This window comes from Scyliorhinus canicula, chromosome 6 (genome assembly GCF_902713615.1).
Source record: "Scyliorhinus canicula chromosome 6, sScyCan1.1, whole genome shotgun sequence".
Lineage (NCBI taxonomy): Eukaryota > Metazoa > Chordata > Chondrichthyes > Carcharhiniformes > Scyliorhinidae > Scyliorhinus > Scyliorhinus canicula.
In genome coordinates, this window is record NC_052151.1 from 127,016,481 (window position 1) to 127,037,564 (window position 21,084).

Here is a 21,084-nt window from a genome sequence, read left to right on the forward strand (position 1 = left end):
CAGCCTCTATTCGCCGAATAGAGGGGCACCTAAAAAACAAGGGAGGAGCCAAGATGCTCCTTCATCTAAAAACAGGGAACAAGTCGTGAACCGTGTCAGTTTACCAGAGGATACAACTGAAGTTCTCAAAGGTTTCGGCGGACAAGCTAAAGTGCGTGCGAGGTGGTCACAATCTTTTCAGCTGAAAAGAAGGTGTCCAGCCTCCAACTGAACCAATAACATTAAATACAAACAAACATAAACTGACAAACAAAACATACGTGCAGGTTCCATCAGAAAGGATATCGCTTCCCTCAAGCGGTTACTATTTTACATCATCTGGACACCTCACTTTTCCTCTGTCTCTGTGAACAGGGTCACAAAGGGGTTGCCATATCGGGATTCAGACACCGTGTCGTCCTGCTCTCCCGGATCCCACACCCTTGTGTGGATCAGGCATGAAATTTTTGAATTATGTGACCGGGGGTCACTTTCGTCGTTGCGGACAAGTCTGTACGAATTGTCGCTGTGCCAAAGTAGTGGGTCTGAAAGTGAATGGGTATTGTCGGGGTAGTCGGGGTCGGGTGGTGGGTCTGGGTTTTTAATATAGGTGACTTCCATGGGGTCACTGGAGTCGGGGTCATAGTCGCTGCAGTGTGGGCTGTAGTGTGGTGTGCTGTGGCTGTCCTCAGAGTCAGTGTCTGTATCGCTGTCTCTGCTGCGGCAGCTTGTGGGCGTTTCGGGGCGTGGTCTGTTGTGGTCAGTGGGCGGAGTCGTGTGCGAGTCCGATGAAGAACTGGTCTGTGAGGGGGATGGTGGAAACGTGTCTGTAGTGGGCGGGGCGAGGTGTTCTGCTGCGTCTAGCAGGACATGGTGTGCATGGTTAGACTGTGTTCCATATGCCTTTAGCTGGTTAATATGGAACCACGCGGTCTTTCCATTGGGGTATTTTATCCTGTAAACTGAGGGGCTAATTTTGTCCGAAATTGAATACGGGCCGGAATATTTTGGTGCCAAAAAACTGCTGGGGTTATATACAGATAGCATTACCTGTTGCCCAACCTGGAATTCTGTGGGGTGTACGGTCTTATTAAAGCATGCTGTGCTTTGTCTACGCCGTTTCCCTAGCTCAACTGCGGCTGCGATCTGTGCAGACCTCACAGTCTCAACTAGGTCTTTAACTGCCTTTTCATGTGTGAGGGCCGTCACTTCGGGGCTAGTCATGTCCAGTCCTAAAAGGAATTCTGTACCTTTCATAGGGCGTCCGGTCATGAGTGTGTGTGGTGTGTATCCTGTGGAAGTTGAAACTGTATTTCTGATAAACATGAGTGCAAATGGGAGCACTGAATCCCATGTTGAGTTGTTCCCTTGAACCATTTTTCTAAGTGTGGATTTTAGGGTCCGATTCATGCGCTCCACAATCCCGCTGGATTGTGGGTGATACGCAATATGAAAGTTTTGTTTGATGCCGAATATGGTCAGGACGTTCTTCATGACACGTCCTGTGAAGTGAGATCCCTGGTCCGAATCAATACTTCTTGGTAAACCCCATCTCGTGAAGATGTGGTGGGTCAGGATCTTTGCAGCTGTCTTAGCTGTATTCGTTCTTGAGGGGAATGCCTCTACCCATTTGGTAAAGGTATCAATTACCACCAGAACGTATTTATAGCCATTCCTACAAGGGGGCAATGGTCCTATAAAGTCGATCTGGAGGTTTGTCCAGGGGCCATTAACTGGTCGAGTATGCCGAAGCTGTGCCTTTTTAGAATACCTCTCCGGGTTATTCTGGGCGCAAATAAGGCAATTCTCGATGTAGTGGGATTACATCGGTCCTTAGGTTAGGCCACCAACAGAGCTGCCTGAGGTGCCTCGTGGTCGTGTCGATTCCTTGATGTCCATGCCCGTCATGGAACAAGGCAATCATTTGATTCCTGTCCTGCTGCGGGACCACATAAAGCTGGTCCTTGATGATCACACCCTCATGTGTGGTCAGTGCGTGTCTAAATTTGTCAAACTGAGGCACAAAGTTGCCTTTACAAATCTCCCTGAGATCCTCATCCTGCTTCTGTGCTTCAGCTAAATCCTTGATATCGGTCTGTGAGACTTGAACTGCGCTCACAGGGGCGCTAGCTGGTGCGCTAGCTGGGGGTGTCCACAAGTGTCCTCGCCTGGAACCTGCCTTAGCCAGTGCGTCAGCTTTTACATTCCCAGGGGGGGATGACCTATGGTGGCTTCTGACTTTTATAATGCCGAAGGTTCTGTCCTTCGCTTTATCTAAAATGTGGCGGAGTAAAGGGGCTGATGGAAGGGGTTTCCCGTCTGCGGAGACAAAACCTCGTGTCCTCCACAGGGGTAGAAAATCTGTCAAACTATTGCAGACATATAGACTGTCCGAATATATGTCCGCCGGGCTGGGGAAAGAATCGGGGTGGTCCACTATGTATGCTATGGCCGCGAGCTCTGCTGCCTGCGCGCCTAAGTGACCTGGCAATTTTAACGCTATTTCTTCGAGAGCGCGACCCTGCGCGTCCTCGACATAGATGCCGCATCCCGTGATACGCTCACCTTCTAAAACCGTGGATGAACCGTCCACGTATATCCGTAGTGGGCCACACGTGTCTGTGTGTTGGGGGCTTTGTCTTGGGTTCCCTATCTTCCTGGGGGGTGTCTTCGCTATGAAGGGTCCTGTGTTGTGTAGGGGTGCTACAATTTCACATTCATGGGGCTGTCCTGGATATTGGAGGTTGTCGGCTAAAAATGTGTGTGTCCGGGTCCGTTTAACCGTAATGTCGCGTCCTTGTAAGAGTAGTGTCCACCTAGCTGCCCTAATCTGGCTAACTGAACCGTCCTTCAGTCGACCGTCTAGGAGTAACTGTGTGGGGGTGTGCTCGGTCAAAATGGTGATGGGGTTGAGTCCGGTAATGTACGAGAAGTACTGAACTGCCCAGAAAACTGCTAGGAGGTGCCTCTCGCAGGCTGAAAATCCCTGTTCTACTGGGTCTAAAAGTCGGGAGGCATAAGCCACTGGTCTTAGCTGCTCGTGCCGTTCCTGAAGTAACACGGCCGAGAGGGTCAGATCTGTGCTCGCTACCTCTATTGCATAGGGGGAAAGTTGGTCTGGGACTTGCAGCGCGGGTGCTGCGCTAAGGGCTTTCTTTAACTCCTCCACAGCCTCTGTATGCTGCGGAAGCCATTCCCAGGGGGCTCCTTTCTTAAGGAGGTCTGAGAGTGGGGCTGCCTTTGTCGCGAATCCGTCGATGTGGTTCCGACAATAACCAACCAGTCCTAAGAACGACCGGAGGGCTGAAACATTCTGGGGAAGGGGCAATTTGACAATCGAATCAATTCTTTTGAATTCGATCTCGCGTTTGCCGTGTGTGATGACTGTACCCAAATACATCACTTTATTTTCCAAAATCTGGGCCTTTCTTGGATTGACTTGACATCCAATTGAGGTTAAAAGTTCCAGGAGCTTGGCCAGAAGCGTAATGTGCTCTGCCTTTGTGTCTGTCTGCAGTAGTAGGTCGTCCACATACTGTACCAGACATTCGGGGCGGGAAAATTTCTCTAAACCATTCGCCAGCCTGTCGGTGGAAAATGGAGGGGGAATTGTGGAATCCTTGTGGAAGGCATGTCCACGTATACTGTTGCGCTTTGAAAGTGAAGGCAAATTTGTACTGGCACGCCTTTGCCAATGGGATTGACCAGAAGCCGTTGCTAATGTCCAATACCGTGAAAAATTTGGAGTTGAGTCCCTGTTTGAGCATGGTCTCGGGACTTGTTGCTACCGTGGGGGCTACTGCTGGGGTTACTTTATTGAGCTCCCGATAATCAATGGTCAGACGCCATGATCCGTCGGGCTTTCTCACTGGCCAAATAGGGGCATTATTGGTCGAGGCTACTGTTCTAAGCACACCTTGCTCCAATAAGCTACCTATTACCTTCTCTATTTCTCCCTCTGCTTCTAGGGGAAATCTGTATTGTTTCTGTGGTCGGGGGTCAGGTCCGGTAACGTGAATTTGTCCAGCCATTCTGCCACAGTCGTGCCGGTGACTGGCAAATGCTGTCCTGTGTTTGTGTAATACTGCCTTTACTTGTCTGTCCGTGTGTAGTGCAGTCAGGTCAAATGAATAGTCTCCTACTGCGCTAATCCGGTTAGCGTACTCTCCCACTGTGAGAGTAGCGGGTGCTCTGTCTGATCTCGCCATTCGCCAGACACACTGGTTAACTGGGTCGAACGACAGGCTATGGGCATTCATAAAATCTATCCCCAGGATGTGTTCTGCTGTCCGGGGAAGATTTACTAGAACGACGGGGTGTTTGGTGGAAATGTTCTCTAGCTGGATTGCTACGGGTGCTGTAATGTGTCCCTGCTGCGAGTGTCCTGTGAAACCGCTAAGTGTGATGGTGGAGGTGGTCGGCCACGTGTCTGCCTGTGCCGTGGTGGTGGAATTAATCGTGGTGCGGGACCCTCCTGTGTCCCAAAGTAACTCTATGGGCTTCCCTCTAACCTTAGCTGTGACTACCGGTCTTCCGGATTGATCCCAAAGAGTGTCACAGACCCAAGTGGGGGAGCCCGAACACCGTCAGTCCGTCCCGTCCACATTGGTCTGTCCTGACTGTATTCCTATACTATGGATTGGTTTGGCTTTATTCCTATTCAGAGTTCCTGTCTGCTGGCCTCTCTGTGATCTTTGGGGTGCATTGCATTCCTTAGCCCAATGTCCTAACTGGCCACAGTTGTAGCATTCCTGCGGCTTCTGTGGAGGGCTGTTCTTTCCTTCATTTACCCAAGCGGGGTTTTGGTGCGCTCTCACTGCCTGGATGTCCGCTGCAGCCTGAGCTTCTTCTGGGGACTTCACTTTGCCTCTGCCCTGAACTGATTGCTCCCAAGCGCGGGACAATCTTTTCAGGACCCATTTCTCATTGTGGGCTTCTTCTGAGGGGTCATAACTGTTGCAAGCACTCTGTCCTGCATCTGTGGCATGGGAAATTATGGTGCGCGTCCATTTAACCATGTTTTCACGGTTCAAATGGGCTCTATTTAAATCGCCGAAAACTGCGTTAAAATGGATCCACAGCCTTCCTGCAAATGCTGTGGGGTGCTCGGTTTTCTTTTGTCGGCACTTGTTAAGTCCTTCTACTGGGTCACCTCGGTTATACCCTATGGCATCTAAAATGGAGGTGTGCATTTCCTCTAGGGTGCCTCCGCCAACGTTCTGTGGGTCGGGGAGGGCTGCTACAACCGATTGGTCCAAGCTCAGAACCGTGAGCTTAACCTGCTCTCTCTCGTCCAGGCCGTACATGGTTGCCTGTTGCTTTACTTTTGCGAAAAACTGGTGGGGGTCTGCGGTGGGGAGAAACGGAGTGATCTTCTCACATGCGTCCCTGAGTTGGGTTACAGTTAAGGGGGTGGTGTAAGTGATATCGGGTACGCCTTCTGCGGTCGCTTTCCTTTGGGTGGTGACTGGATTCATTGGTGCGGTAACTATCTGATCTGTGGGGGGTTGGGATGCTTGTCTTTTCTGCTGCGCTGCTGGCGCACATGTTCCCTGAACATAACGCTGCGCTGTTTCGCTTAATTCCTTCCAGTCTGGGGCATTCTCCTCATCTAACTGCGTTCCAAAGGTGCTTTGGAACCCATTTTGCACTGAAAGCAGCGATTGCAGCTCCGCAATCTGCTTCCTGTATTTTGCATGGTCTACTGTACTCTGTCTTTGTTCTGTGGTGGCAGCATGGAGTGCTCTTAAAGCTGCCTTTAGGTCAGAGCATTGCCTCTGCAAAGCCTCTACCTGCTTCTCTGATTCCTCTCTTATCAGGACGGCACGTTGCACGTCCTGATAGGCCTTTTCGTACTGGGTCTGGGAACTGCTGAGATGGGCTAGACAAGACTGATGTGCCCTCTTGGCATCATCCACCTCTCTACCTTTCTCTGCCAGCTTCCCTCTAAGATCCATATTTTCTTTCTCGATGTCCCTGACATCCACTTTACTCATTCGATTTCTCTCTTCTAATTCTGCCCGAAGCGTCTGAACGACCTCCTCTGTGCCTCGCAATTGTGCCAAACAGGACACGATTGCCATCGGCTTGCGTGCTTTACTAAGGGTTTTCTTATGAATTTGAGAGAGGTTCTCCCACCAAGTATGTCCTATACTTCCGGGACCTGTCTCCTCATTCATACAGAATTCTTTCCAAAGGGGCCATCCCTTTCCTTGCAGATACTTGCGGAGTTCCAGCTCCCACACGGGACACTGACCTACTCAGCTACTGCTGGTCGCTGCGACCACAAACCGTTCTGGAATCATGAGGCGTTCCATTGCCTGCATGGCCATTTTCTCTGACTCACTTTAATTTGGAACAGGGGGTGTTGAGGTTATGTCTCACGAAACGGGTAAGGCTTACGCTATGTTCCGTTCACAAAACTCCCGAAAGTTTGTCGCAACAAAACTGCTTTCAGGTTTTCCTTACAACCCTGTTAGTACGCATGCACAAAACACACTTCCGAATTACGTTTATTCGTTTGAACACCTTGAATACTTGTGATTTCTTTTCCTTTTTCTTTACCAGATTTCTAATTCAAATTTCAGGGTCCTCGACGGAGTGGGGGTGCCACTTGTAACCGCGTCCCGTCAGGATGTCGCCACTAAATGTTGCACGTTTTACTTGAGTGTATTACGCGTTTATTGGAGTGTATTAACACGCCTCCGTTTAAAGGCCGTGTGCTTAACACTGCTACAGCTCTGTGTGTGTATTTTCAGCTCGGAGTCGCCAGGTGCCGTATTTAGACACCTCACAAGTATTTCAAGGTCAGGTTCAAAGTAATAAAACTATACACCGATTAGTAAGATCGAACGATTAATATTTATTATACAAATATAATAAATACGCATGCATACGCTAAAGACTAATACTTATTTCTACTATTTAAACGACTAAATACTTATCTAAGTAGGAACCAGCAAGGTCAGGGGACAAGGCCTTTGTTCCTTTCTGTTCGCTAATAGTCGAATAATGTATAAGCAATGCCGGGTTCACGTAGCGAGCGTCGTTTTGGCACTTACTGAACGATGGCTGGTGCTCAACGGCTGGTGATGGGAGACAGGATCAACGGCTGGAGTCGGAGTCAGGATACAACAGCAGATCTGGGCCGGAGTCAAAACAGCAGTCCAAGCCGGAGCACAAAAACAGCAACAGAGCCGGAGCACAACAGACAGAACCATGTGCGGGGTCTACCTTTATAGGTCCCCCAATGTCCGTGCCTTTTCGGGGCGGGCCTTTACCTGCCATGTATCGATTGGGCCATTTCCCAATCGATATCTTACAAATCCCCCAATCTGAGGGTCTCTTCTCGATGGGTGGGGCGGTCTCTAGGGTCTTTTGTGATGGATACTTTTGGTGCCGTTTCGTCTGGGCGTCCACTCAAAGTATCCATTCAAACCCAAATGTTGCTATTGTGTGGGCCCAGATCTGGATCGCCTCATTACTATGCAAAGCGTTTTGCTATTTACACCTTTGGTTGAGATCTTTCACCTGGCCATAAACTAGTTTCGATACGTGCAGAATGCTAATTAGCCTTTGCAGACTGCTTGTCCTGGCTAAGACTGTTTTCTCCCTACAGCCTTAGCAGTTCTCCATTTTGTTAGCCCAGTGTCCATCTTAGGTGGCTACATCGTGCATATTTCAGACCCGTTGGAGGGGATGGGGGAAGTAATGCGAATCTTGGGGGAATTTGGCAATTTTTCGGGGTATAAATTGAACATGGGGAAAAGCGAAATGTTCGCCATCCAGGCAAGAGGACAGGAGAAGAGACTGGGAGAGCTGCCGCTTGGAATGGTAAGGAAGAGCTTTCAATATCTGGGAATCCAAGTGGCCCGGGAATGGGAAGCACCGCACAAGGTAAACCTATCCAGGTTGGTAGAACAAATGGAAGGGGACTTTAAGAGATGGGACATGCTCCCGCTATCACTGGCGGGGAGGATTCAGACCGTGAAAATGATGGTTCCCCCCCCAGATTTCTGTTTGTTTTTCAGTACCTCCCCATCTTCATCCCAAAGGCTTTTTCAAGCGGGTGAATAAGATTATTTTGGTCTTTGTCTGGGCGGGTAAAACCCCGCGAGTGAAGAAAGTGTTGCAGGAGCGCAGGTACTGGGTGGCTAATATAGCCATGATTAGGAAGTGGGTAGTGGGGGAGGGGTCGGCATGGGAGCGGATGGAGGCAGCGTCATGCAAAGACACCAGTTTGGGAGCACTGATAGCGGCACCTCTTCCATTCTCGCCGGCCCGATGCTCCACAAGTCCGGTGGTGGTGGCGGCTCTGAGAATCTGGGGGTAATGGAGGAGATATAAGAGAGTGGAGGGAGCATCAATTTGGACCCAGATTTATAATAATCATCGGTTTGTACTGGGTAGGCTGGATGGTGGGTTCCGGAGTTGGCAAAGGGCAGGAATTGAAAGGATGGGGGATCTATTTATAGATGGGAGCTTTCCCAGTTTGAAAGCCTTGGAGGATAAATTTGAATTGCCAGCAGGGAACAGGTTTAGGTATTTGCGGTGCGAGACTTCCTGAGAAAACAGGTGCCGGCCTTTCCACTGCTGCCGCCACGGGGGATACAGGATAGAGTAGTCTCCAGTATTTGGTGGGAGAGGGGCGGGGGGGCAGATTGGTGTTGTATGGTTGGGGGTGTATGAAGATTGTTATGGGGGGGGGGATTTATATCCCACGTTGATGTCATTGTTATTTTTGTAAAAATTTTCAAATACCTCAATAATATTTTTTTTAATTAAATGATCAATTTGTACGTTTTTTAACGCTTTTACGGGAATTGAACCCATCCTGTTAGCCTTGTTATGCATCACAAACCACCTGTCGAGCCCACTGAGCTAAACTGGCCCCCAGCGTTTCTGCTGACTGGATATCTTTCCTGCCAACTTCCTGGATCTCCAGCTTTTTCCACAAAGAATGTTCATACCAAATTTAGCATATAAATAAATAGAGACGATAATTAGGAGCTTCCAGAAAATGAGTGTGATTACAGATTCAACCCAAATACCTCCAGTGTTTTCATGCAATTGAAAAATTGGACAGTCTTGCTTAAGCATCTCAATTGGCCTCTAAAATGGCAAAGTCTTCTACTCACCATGAGAGCATTTGTGTCCATTTGCTTGCAAACATACCCATAGACTGAATGAGATTTTTCTAAATACGTTTTTACGTAAATTATCATAGTATCATGTGTTGTACTTATGTTCTTATCAAGATATAGAGACCTACAAAGAAATGCTGGTTTGGCATAGCTTCTCGGCCTTTCAGCTAAGATCACGTGTGGTATCTGTTCTTATCGCTTCTCGGCCTTTTGGCTAACATGAGCGTGAGGTCAGGTGTAATGCCTGAATCTGGTATGTCTCTCCTGTAGGGATCAAGAATTGGATTCAACTTGAATTAGTTTTTGGAGCAGGCATGGAGCTGGGTTAAGGGTTTGCCCCTGTCCACACTCTGAGCTCTGGCTTTGTAACTCTGATAAAGTAATAAAAAAATGTTGGTTAGGCCACAACTGGAGTACTACGTGCATGATAGGAAGGATGTGATTCCTGGAGATTGGATTGGATTGGATTTGTTCAGTGTCTCATGTATCAAGGTACAGTGAAAAGTATTTTTCTGCGAGCAGCTCAAACAGATCATTTAGTACATGAAAATAAAATACAAGGAAATACAATATAGGGCAACACAAGATACACAATGTAAATACTTAGGCACCGGCATCAGATGAGGCAAACAGGAGTGTAGTATTAATCAGGTCAGTCCATTAGAGGGTCTTTTAGGAGTCTGGTAACAGCGGCGAAGAAGCTGTTTTTGAATCTGTTTGTGCGTGTTCTCAGACTTTTGTTTCTCCTGCCCGATGGAAGATATTGGAAGAGTGAATAAGCCGGATGGGAGGGGTCTTTGATTATGCTGCCTGTTTTCCCAAGGCAGCAGGAGGTGTAGATAGAATCAATGGATGGGAGGCAAGTTCATGTGATGGACTGGGCTGTATTCATGACGCTGAAGTTTTGTGCAGTCTTGGGCCGAGCAGTTGCCATACCAGGCTGTGATGTAGCCAGATAGGATGCATCTGTAAAAGTTGGTAAGAGTCAGTGTGGATGCCGAATGTCCTTAGTTTCCTGAGGAAGTATAAGTGCTGTTGTATTTTCTTGGTAATAGAGTCGATGTGGGTGGACCAGGACATATTTTTGGTGATATGCACACCTAGGAATTTGAAGCTGTCAACCATCTCCACCTCAGCACCATTGATGCTGACAGGGGTGTGTGCAGTACTTTGCTTCTTGAAGTCAATAACCAGCTCTATAGTTTTGCTGGCATTGAGGGATAGATTGTTGTTGCTGCACCACTCCACTAGGTTCTTTTTCTGACTCGTCATTTTTCGAGATCCGACACACTATGATCGTATCGTCAGCAAACTTGTAGATGGAGTTGGAACCAACTTTTGCCATGCAGTCGTGTGTGTAAGGGAGTATATTAGGAGCCAATTACGCAGCCTTGCTGGGCATTGGTATTGAGGACTATCGTGGAGGAGATGTTGTTGTTTATTCTTATTGATTGTGGTCTATGAGTCAGAAAGTCGAGGATCCAGTTGCAGAGTGAGGGGCCAAGTCCTAGGTTTTGGAGCTTTGATATGAGCTTGTCTGGGATTATGGTGTTAAAGGAGGAGCTGTAGTCAATTAATAGGAGAGGGTGCAGAGGAGATTTACCAGGATGCTGCCTGGGCTGAAAGGTTTGACCTTTGAGGAAAGATTGGATAGGCTGGAGCTGTTTCCCTTGGAGCAGTGAGGTTGGGATGGGTCCTGATAGGTGTATAAGATTATGAGGGACATATATCAGGTGGATAGGAAGGCACTTTTTCCATTAGTAGTGGGGTCAATTGTTGCTCGTTATGCTTTCCCTTAATTTGCTCTGTTTTAATTACCTTTGCTCAAGAGTCGCCAGGTATCTTTCTGATACCACCACAGGGTTCAAAGCCAAGTACTGATCAATGGCTCGATACACCAGTTAGTAAGTTTGAAATCAATACACGTTTATTTACACACACAGTCAATTATTACTCATGCATAAACTCTACTCGCTAAACTACAACTACTACTAAAAGCATATACTTAGCTTTGAGTGGCCCACTCAGTCAGAGGAACAATGGCCGTTGTCCGGTTCTGATACTGCTGGCTTCGAACTGGTACGGAATAGTAGCTAGGTGCGCCTATCTCGTAGTGTGCGTTGACCTTAGACTTACTTGGTTGATGCTTGGCGGGCCTCTCGTCGCTGAGAGCCAAAGCCAAGGTGGGAGTTCTTCCAGGAGCTTCCAAGAAAGCGAACTGAACCTGGGGGTTTTATACCCTTCTGGGCGGACCCCGGACTTGGTCCCAATTGGGACCATGTCCCAATTGTTCGTATTGATTTTCTCCAATACCGTAGTTGTTCCCTGATCGTTGGGCGGGGTCTATGTAACCGTTTGCCTGCCTTTGTTTTAGCTCCCACTGGCGCCGGGAAGTCTGTCCTGGTCTCGATTGTTTCAATGTTTCTTTTTGTCCCTGGAGATAGCTCATTAATATGCTAATGGCTATTGGTTTCAGTTCTGTGTGGGTTCTGAAATCTTAATACACAGGAAACCTTGCACCTGCTTGTTTTCTCTAGTGTTGTCCGTTTTTCCCTGCACTCTTTGCGGGTCATTTTGGAATCGGGACGTGGCCACCCCAGGTGGCTACACAATAAACAGGGGACATAAATTTAAGATAAGAGGTAGAAGACTAATAGGGGAGTTGTGGCGAAACCTTTTCACCCTGAGGGAGGGAGTGAGTGGAAGGAGTTTGGAAGTCAGACTGAAAGGATGGTTGAGTCAGAAACACTCATAACATTAAATAAGCATTCAGATATTCACTTGGGCTGCCATAACTTCCAGCCAAGTGCTGTAAATGGGATTAATGTAGTCAGACCTTTGTTGACTGGTGTGGACACGATGGACCTAATGGCCTCCTGTGCTGTAAAAGTTGATAAATCTATGAAAATGTTCATATTTACTTTTCCCCCCTTTTACTTTCTGACAGTTAATGGAATTGAAATTAACAGTGGATGGACTTGAGAAGGAGAGAGACTTTTACTTCAGTAAACTAAGGGATATTGAACTCATCTGCCAAGAACACGAAAGCGAAAACAACTCTGCTATTCAGAGGATTGTGGAGATTCTGTATGCAACCGAGGTGTGTTTTCTCATTTCAATATTTTTTAGATTAATGCCATGGCGTGCGCAAATGTAAAAACCAATAATAGACCACTATCCCTGAAGAAATGTTTAACTTGGCTTGAGAGCCAAGTGTTCTTCCTCACTCTTGCATTTTGTTGAATTGTATTTTCCCTACTTTTCTCTCCTGGTCGATAGTAAAACTCATTATTGTTCTTTATAAGTAAATTGTTACTTCGTCTTTTCCATTTTATTGAAAGTATTAACTTAGAATCACCTTTGACCTAATCAAAGTTGTCCAGTGTCAGGCAATAGCTCCAAAGATAGGGTACTCAGCCTCAACTGTTGTTAGAAGAGTGTTACCTGCTTTTGACATTAGGATCTGTAAGGTCTCAATTGATCTCACTAACACCAGCTAATACATCTACTTTGTCATAAATTATTTCAGGTAAGCTGCAAACATTGTCTGAAACCCTGTTTCGCTCAGCCAGTTACGAATGACAGCCACACAGAATGTTTCTCCTTGTGGGGAGGAGCAGAAATAGAGACAACCAAAATAAGATAGTCACCAAAAAATTAAATAAGGATTTTGGAAGAAACTTCTTTACCCAAAGATTGGTGAGAATGTGAACTCGCTATCACAAGGACTCATTTCAGCTAATGGTATAGATGCATTTAAGGGAAGCTCTGCAAATATATGGGGAGAAGAGAATGGAAGGTTACAATAATAGATTTAGAAAAGGAAAGATGGTAAGAGGCTTGATTGGAGCACAAACACTGGCATCAATTTGAAAATACATGGAATTAAATCCCTGCCCTAAAGGCAATGCCAAAGTTAGTAAACCTGTCAATGAAGGGTGGCAAACTACCAGGTTTTCCTGTGCTGCATATGTAATTTGTTCTGACCTATAGAAAGAAGAATTTCAGGAATGACATTTCCTTGAAAATTTGTTGTAGTTTGCCAGCCTTCACTGACAGACTAACTAACTTTGGAATTGTCTTTAGAAACATCTAGTTCTGATCTTAGACACCCTTATTTAATGTGAACAGTTTTTTTGCATCATGTCCAACTCTCAGTGACCATTCAATTGAAATTACAGTTAGTTAGAGTTCATTTCACAGTAATTGTGATGTGATATAACTGTTCTCAATTTGCTTAATTTGGCAGCCAGCTAATTGACTTCCACTTCACTCTACCCTTTATGTTAACATTGTACCACCTGCCACTGTACTGGCACAGAACCCTTCCACTTGCCACTCACTTTACTGCACTGCTTGCTGTTTTCAGGGAACAGGGCAGCCAGAAAGGTGTTGTGTGAAGCAGCAAGGGCTCAAGGGTGGGGAGCACAAGGATGGTATTAACTGGGGATTCACTTGTGCTCCTACATATAGTAGAAGACTGAAATGTTTGGTTAGGATTAGAGGTACAAGTTTGCAATATGCATCTCTTAATTAAAAGCATAAGTGTGTAAATATTAAATACTTGTTCTAGCCTTCACCACCTGGCATTATCAATTGTAACGCGCAGGCAGTTTGTCAAGATGGAATAGAGTTAAGAGAAAATAATGGATATGAGAATGGCTCAATGATAAGAAGTAAAGGGGTGGATGGTTTTCACATAATGGAACACGGAATAAAAGGGAGAGTAGCAACATGAATATGAAATTGGCTGAGTGACAGCAGAGTAGGGATTAACTATTGTTTTTCAGATTGGAGTTCCACACGGGTTGATGTTAGGACTCCTGCTCTTCCTGATGTATATTAATGACCTAGGCCTTGATTTAAAGGGCCCAATTTCTAAATTTACAGATGATACAAAACCTGTAAGTATCATGAACAGTGAGGAGGATAGTAAACTTCAAAAGGACATTAACAGATTGGTGAAATTGACACCTATTCCAAGTGAATTAATTTTGCTAGGAAGAACGTGAAGAGGCAATATTAAATAAAAAGTACAATTCTAAAAGGGGTGACAGAGCAAAGTAACTTGTGCATATATGTGCATAAATCAGTGAAGGTAGCAGGACAGGCTGAGCGAGCAATCAGTGAAGTATATGGTATCCTGAGCTTTATCAATAGTAAGAAGTCTTACAACACCAGGTTAAAGTCCAACAGGTTTGTTTCAAACACGAGCTTTCGGAGTGCAGCTCCTTCACCTGAAGAAGGAGCTGCGCTCCGAAAGCTCGTGTTTGAAACAAACCTGTTGGACTTTAACCTGATGTTGTAAGACTTCTTACTGTGCTCACCCCAGTCCAACGCCGGCATCTCCACATCATGGCTTTATCAATAGTGGCATAGAGTACAAAAGCAAAGAAGTTATATTAAACCAATACTGGTTCAGCCAGTATTGCGTCCAGTTCTGGGCACCACAATTTAGGAAGGATTTGAAGTCATTAGAGAGGGTGCAGAAAAGATCTGTCAGAATGGCTTCAGGAATGAGGAACTTCAGTTCTGTCAATAAATTAGAGAAGTTGGGTCTGTTCTCCTTGGAGAAGAGAAGGTTCAGAGGAAATTTGATTCAAAATCACGAGGGTCTGGACAGAATTGGTAGGGAAAAACTGATCCCACAGGTGGGAGGATCGACAACCAGATTGTAAAAAATGAATTGGGTATTCTTTTAAAAAAAAAAAAAAAAAATTTTTTTAAAGGGATAGTTCTGTTTATAAAGAGACATGGAATATAAAAGCAAAGGAATTGTGCTAAAATGTTATAAATTACTAGTCATGTCTCAACTGGAGTTTTGTGGATAATCCTGGGCATCACACTTCAGGAAAAATGTAAAGGCCTTGGAAAACATAGAAGAGGGTGTTTAACAGTATGTTGTCAGGAGCTGAGGAGCTTCATTTATAAAGAGAGGTTGGGAATGTTAGGACTGTTCTCCTTTGAACAGAGATTTAATAGAGCTTTTCAAGATGATTAAAACCTAATTTGTCTGGCAAGTTGATGAGTAACCAGATTTAATATCATTGGAAAGCGATCTAGAGGGGCAAAAATTATGTTTTCATTCAGAGTTGTTGGGAGCTAGAACATCCTACCTGAAAAGATGGAGGCCGATTCCATTAACCAGTTTAAAAGGATGTTGGTGCTTGAGGATGGAGAACTTACAGGGTTGTGTACAAAAAGGCAGGGATGTGGGACGAAGCAACTTTCAAAGAGCCAGCACAGACATGACTGTCTGAATAGCCCCCTCCCATGCTGCACATTTCAACAATACCATGAAAAATACTTTTAATCCAAGTACCAACTTTTGTCATTTATCAAAAACATGCAGGAAAAGCAACAAATTGGAGGAAAGTTAGAGGGCATATCACCCAGAATATCTGATATGGTACGGTAGTTCATGCACTGCATTAATTGGGGCCCAGGCTATCCAAATTAGCATTTTACATTGATAATTATTGCTTTGGAGATTAGTTTACTTTGCTGGTCAATGAATATTTCTTAAGCCTGATAGCTTCAGCTGTGATATTTTGTGGTTAACTATTCACAAAGCATGCAATTCAGATGTCGGGACACTAAATCCCATTGGCAGCAGTCTCAATTTTATTGAATTTCTTCACTGTTATCGCTGAGTCACATTTTGTTTGATAATGCTTTGAAGCAGCTTGGGGCATTTATGTTAAAAATGCTATATAAATGTATGTTGTTGAGTTGATCCAGTGCTACTGATTCAATACACTCTGTTTGTGTTTTCATTTTACAGGACGGGTTTGCTCCTCCAGAAGATGATGGCGTTATAAATCATCCAGAAGATGACCAGGATGAATACTGAGCCTATGTAATTGTTACCCATTCTCTCCCTATCTGTCTTCTCTCTGTGATTGAGAACTCCACCGGGCTGTTTACTAACATTATTTTGAATTGAGTTTGTACAGCCACTGCACAATCACAATAATTCTGTGCATTCTGTATCACAGATTGCTAAAGCTGTCATCTTCATTACTATTGCTGGCAGATTGTATTATAAAATATATTTAATTTGTATATTTTTCTTAAATGAATAACTTGCACTTTGGTTTGAAAGTAATCGGAAATCCATGATGATGCAAGTTAATTGCCTTTGTGTTATATGCAGCATGTAGTTTGGGTTTCTTTTTAAATTGAAACAGCTTGGATATACTTAGGTTATTTTCTAACATCTAAAAGAACCTGGAGATTTTAGTAGACCGTGACGTGACACAAAAGATGGTATCTACAGTTTTATGCAAATTGCTGGCTTTTAAACACAGAAAAACATACTTGGTGGATTGAAGAAGTCTGGAGTGTGAAGTTTAATAGTGCTTTTAAGGGGTTTTATTTATTTTAGTTTGCTACAAACATGAGGAATAAAGGATGCTTTTATGATGTGACTAAGATCAAATTAACTTGGTTCCAGCTGCTTTTCATCAGAAACCACTAAAATATGCCGATGACATCACATATTGCACCACCTCTCTGATACTGTGCCCATGACACTAGTGTGCGAAAAAACTTGCATCTGTGAAGTTTTATTTAAAATAAACGTTTAAAATGACAGAAGAAAATGTTTTATTTAATCTCTATCTTGCTAGTTAAACATTAACTCTATATGGTTAATACAGGAGAACTTGCTAAAGAAAGATGAAATCACTTTGACTTGCGACAACAGTGATTCTGAAGTTGGCCAGCTTGTAAATGTTACCTGCACTGTCATTGGATTATAATTTCAGCAGCAAACCTTCTGACAAATTATACTGACCAGCATGGCATTTATACTTTGTGTTGGGGATTTGCATCTTGCAAACTTTATGCGGAAAACATGTCAAGCTATCAACTAGAGGGTGTATTAAGCAAAATGCAGACTAATTGGCAATGTAAACAAGATAATGCCCCACACATACATGTATGCGAGTAAAGACACAGATTTTCTTGCATTCAAAAAACAGAAAATGTACTATTGAATGGTTGATGACAGTGACCTAAAGGTAATGGCCCAGATTTTGTTGTGGCATTGACAAGCAAACTGTCAGCATTGACTATCTTACTGCCCTGAAATTGACAGGAACTTCTGGGGTCTGCGCATGAGCAGTAATGCAAAAATCCGGAAATTCCAACAATTATACATACCCTTCCCACAAACTGCATTGTTGGAGGTCCACCCCTCAGACTGAAATCAAGTACAAATCACTGAACAAAAGAAGTAATGGCAACATGAGGAAAATATTTTTCATGGACAGAGTGGTTAGGATCTGGAATGCACAGCATGAAAGTGTGGTAAAAGCAGATTCAGCAGAGACCTAAACTAAGAGGAAGGATTTGGATTATCATCTGAAAAGGAAACATGTACCAGGTAGGGGAGTGATTCTCAGTGAATTTCTCCTTCAGATAAATTTCCCAGCTTGAGTCATTGTCTGTGCGGAGTCTGCATGTTCTCCCCGTGTCTGCGTGGTTTTCCTCTGGCTGCTCTGGTTCCTCGCACAAGTCCCGAAAGATTACTTGTTAGCTGAATAGGGCATTCTGAATTCCCCCTCTGTATACCCGAACAGATGCTGGAGTGTGGCGACATAGGGGATTTACACAGTAACTTAACTGCAGTGTTAATGTAAGCCTACTTGTGACCCTAATAAAGATTATCATTATAACTGGTTCTTTTACACGATTGTAGCTGGGTTTCTAATAGCATACTAAGTTCATGGTATGGTCGGGCAGCCTCACACTCTCTGAAAAACTAATTAATTTGCTGAATGTCAAAACATTCATAAAACATTTTAAGTTTCATATTTCAGCTACTATATTAATCTGGTGTATGTCCCAATCATTTATTTCAGGAAATCCCATAGTTTTTAATAATGACTAATTCAGTGCAGCTCACTCCCCTCCCAGGTACACTTTTGGTCTGCCTCATCCACCTCTGGATCTTCTGCTTGATCAAGAACCAATGCAGCCTCACCACCATGACCCTCAGCGGCACCCCCACTTGCATCCTCCTCCTCTGCCCTGTGCACTTGGTCCACCTGGAGGGGTGGCTCAAAGATCCCCTCTCCCATCAGCTTCTCCAATGTGCTCGCCACATGCTTGGCAGCCTCCGCCCCTTCAAAGCCTTTGGGCATCCCCACAATCTGCAGATTCTGCCTCCTAACGCGCCTGTCAAGGTCCTCCAGGTTCTTCCTCAGCCTTTTCTGGCTACTCAGCACCATTTCAGCCTCCAGCAAGATCAAGCGATCCTCATGCTCCACACTGACTCCTCCACTTTATGGATCACCAGGCCCTGAGCCTCCTGCCTCTGCTCCACCCGCTTAATCGCCACCCTAAGTTGCTCCACCGCCAAATCCTCAGAGGCCTTCCTCTGCTAATGAAATTTTCCATTGAGGAATTCCACCAGCTGCTCTGTCGATCACTGGGAGGGCAATGCTGCACCCTTGCTCTGTGCCATCTCCTGTGTCGCACCACAAAAACTTTCTTGCTCCAGCTGCTTTTTCTTCCTCATGGCATTCCTCATCTGAATAGCCATACATCAGCCTGATCAGAAGAGTATTACATTCATTGGACACTCGTGTACCTTTTGCCCTCAAACACCACACAATTCAGGTGGGGAAGGACTGAAAAAATCCACCGAGAGCGGGAGCCATCAAATGTGTGACCACTCACTCCCTGGCCGCTACCAGAAGTTCAATTATGTCATTATGTTACAAAAATATCCCCACAACCCAGCCCCCCCATCCTTTATTTACCCAGAACCCTTCCTAACCACCACCACCCTCCCCTATTGTTGATGACAACCAGCTCCTTAAAGAATTTAATCCACGACAGCCACCTCGAGTAAAACCCCTCCTCCAATCCCCTTATGGCATACTTTATCTTTTCCAAATTCAGGAATTCTGACAAATCCCCCAACCATGCCAACGCCTTGGGCGGCTGCGATGCCCTCCATCCAAGCAAGAGTCGCCTCCGGGCTATTAGAGAGGCAAAGACCAAGACTTTTTCACCTCCTGCAGCCCTGACAAGTCCAACACTCAAGATCTGTATCTTCACACTATCTTCCTACATTGCCCTTATCTGAAAAAAACTATCACTTAGTTTTGAAATTTTCAATTGATCCATCTTTAACAGCCTTTTCAGGGTCAGATTTCCACAAACCTTTGTGTGAAAAAATGCTCTCTGATCAATATTTCTAATATTAAGGTTCTGAGCCCCCTATCGGAGGATATAATTTCTCTACTGTAACAGCTCCATCATAATAATGATAATCTTTATTATTGTCACATGTAGGCTTACATTAACACTGCAATGAAGGTACTGTGAAAATCCCCTAGTCGCCACACTCCGGCGCCTGTTCAGGTACACTGAGGTGAATTCAGAATGTCCAATGCACCTAACAAGCACATCTTTCAAGACTTTTGGGAGGAAACCGGAGCACCCAGAGGAATCCCACGCAAGCACAGGGAGAATGTGCAGACTCCACACAGACAGTGTCCCAAGCGGGAATCGAGCCCAGGACCCTCATGCTGTGAAGCAACAGTGCTATCCACTGTGCTTATCTTACCATTAATACTCAAGGAAATGCATGCATAGTTTGCACAACCTATCCTGTGTATTGAGTGGATTATACATTTCTGATTCCCCCTGAGGTTTCCAGAATCACAGATTTCAGCCAATTCAATTCACTCCACATGAAATGAAATGAAAATCGCTTATTGTCACAAGTAGGCTTCAATGAAGTTACTGTGAAAAGCCCCTAGTTGCCATATTCCGGCGCCTGTTTGGGAGGGCTGGTACGGGACTTGAACCGTGCTGCTGGCCTGCCGTGGTCTGCTTTCAAAGCCAGCGATTTAGTCCTGTGCTAAACAAGCCCCATAGCAAGAAATGGTTGAGGACACTGGTTACTGAAAAGGCTACGGGCCCCCTTGACAGCATTATTGCAAGAGTACTGAAGACTGGTGTTTCAGAACTTGCTGCACCCCTGGCCAAGCTGTTCTAGTACAGCTACAATACTGCTATCTACCTGGCAATATAGAAAATTGCCCAGGTATGTCCTGATCACAAATAGCAGACAAATCCAACCCAAACAATTAATGCCAATCAGTCTACTCTCGACCATCACAAAGTGATTGTTGACAGAGCTATCAAGCGGCACCAATAGACTACTCACTGATGCTCAGTTTAGGTTCCTTCGGAGCCACTCAGCTCCTGAGCTCATTACAACCTTGATTCATTTATGGGCAAAGCTGAACCGAAGAGATAAGGTGAGAATGATTGCCCTTGACATCAAGGCAGCATTTGACCGAGTATGGCATGGGGGGGGGGGGGGGGGAAATACTAGACTGATTGGAGCCATACCTTGCACAAAAGAAGAGAGTTGTGGTCATTGGAGGTCATCATCACAACTCCAGGGCATTGCTGAAGAAGTTTGTCAGGTTAGGATCTTAGGCCTAATCATCTTTAGCTGCTTCATCAATGACCTTCCCTCCAGCAGAAGGTCAGAAATGAAATGTTCACTGATGATAGCCAAATCAATCTCCAGCACCATTTGCGACTCCTCTGATCCTGAAGCAGTCCATGTTCATAAGCAGCAAGACCTGAACAATATCCAGGCTTGGGCTGACAAGGGACAAGTAACATTCACACCACAGAAGTTCCAGGCATTGACCATTTCCAACAAGAGAGAATCTAACCATAGCCCCTTGATGTCCATTGCTGAATTCCCTACTATCAATATTCTGGGGGTTACCATGAAATGAAAATCGCTTATTGTCACGAGTAGGTTTCAATGAAGTTACTGTGAAAAGCCCCTAGTCGCCACATTCCGGTGCCTGTCCAGGGAGGCTGGTACGGGAATCGAACCGTGCTGCTGGCCTGCTTGGTCTGCTTTAAAAACCAGCGATTTAGCCTGGTGAGCTAAACCAGCCCCTAAAAAATGAAGTAC

At 45.2% G+C, this 21,084-nt stretch overlaps 1 protein-coding gene and 1 pseudogene across 2 annotated transcripts in view; both read left to right on the forward strand.

Moving 5' to 3' along the window:
- Positions 1–16,716, forward strand: part of LOC119967486 (microtubule-associated protein RP/EB family member 3-like) — a 124,457-nt gene extending 107,741 nt beyond the window's left edge. The window contains exons 6-7 of one of the 2 annotated variants that reach the window (XM_038800107.1): positions 12,070–12,222; positions 15,907–16,716. In XM_038800107.1, the coding sequence (XP_038656035.1) occupies positions 12,070–12,222; positions 15,907–15,975 (222 nt within the window). In that variant the 3' untranslated portion in view covers positions 15,976–16,716. Of the gene's footprint in view, positions 1–12,069; positions 12,223–15,906 lie in introns of those variants that run through there. The other variant, XM_038800108.1, reaches the window with a different exon arrangement.
- LOC119968123 lies at positions 9,270–9,510 on the forward strand (annotated as a pseudogene).
- Positions 16,717–21,084: the final 4,368 nt, after the last annotated feature.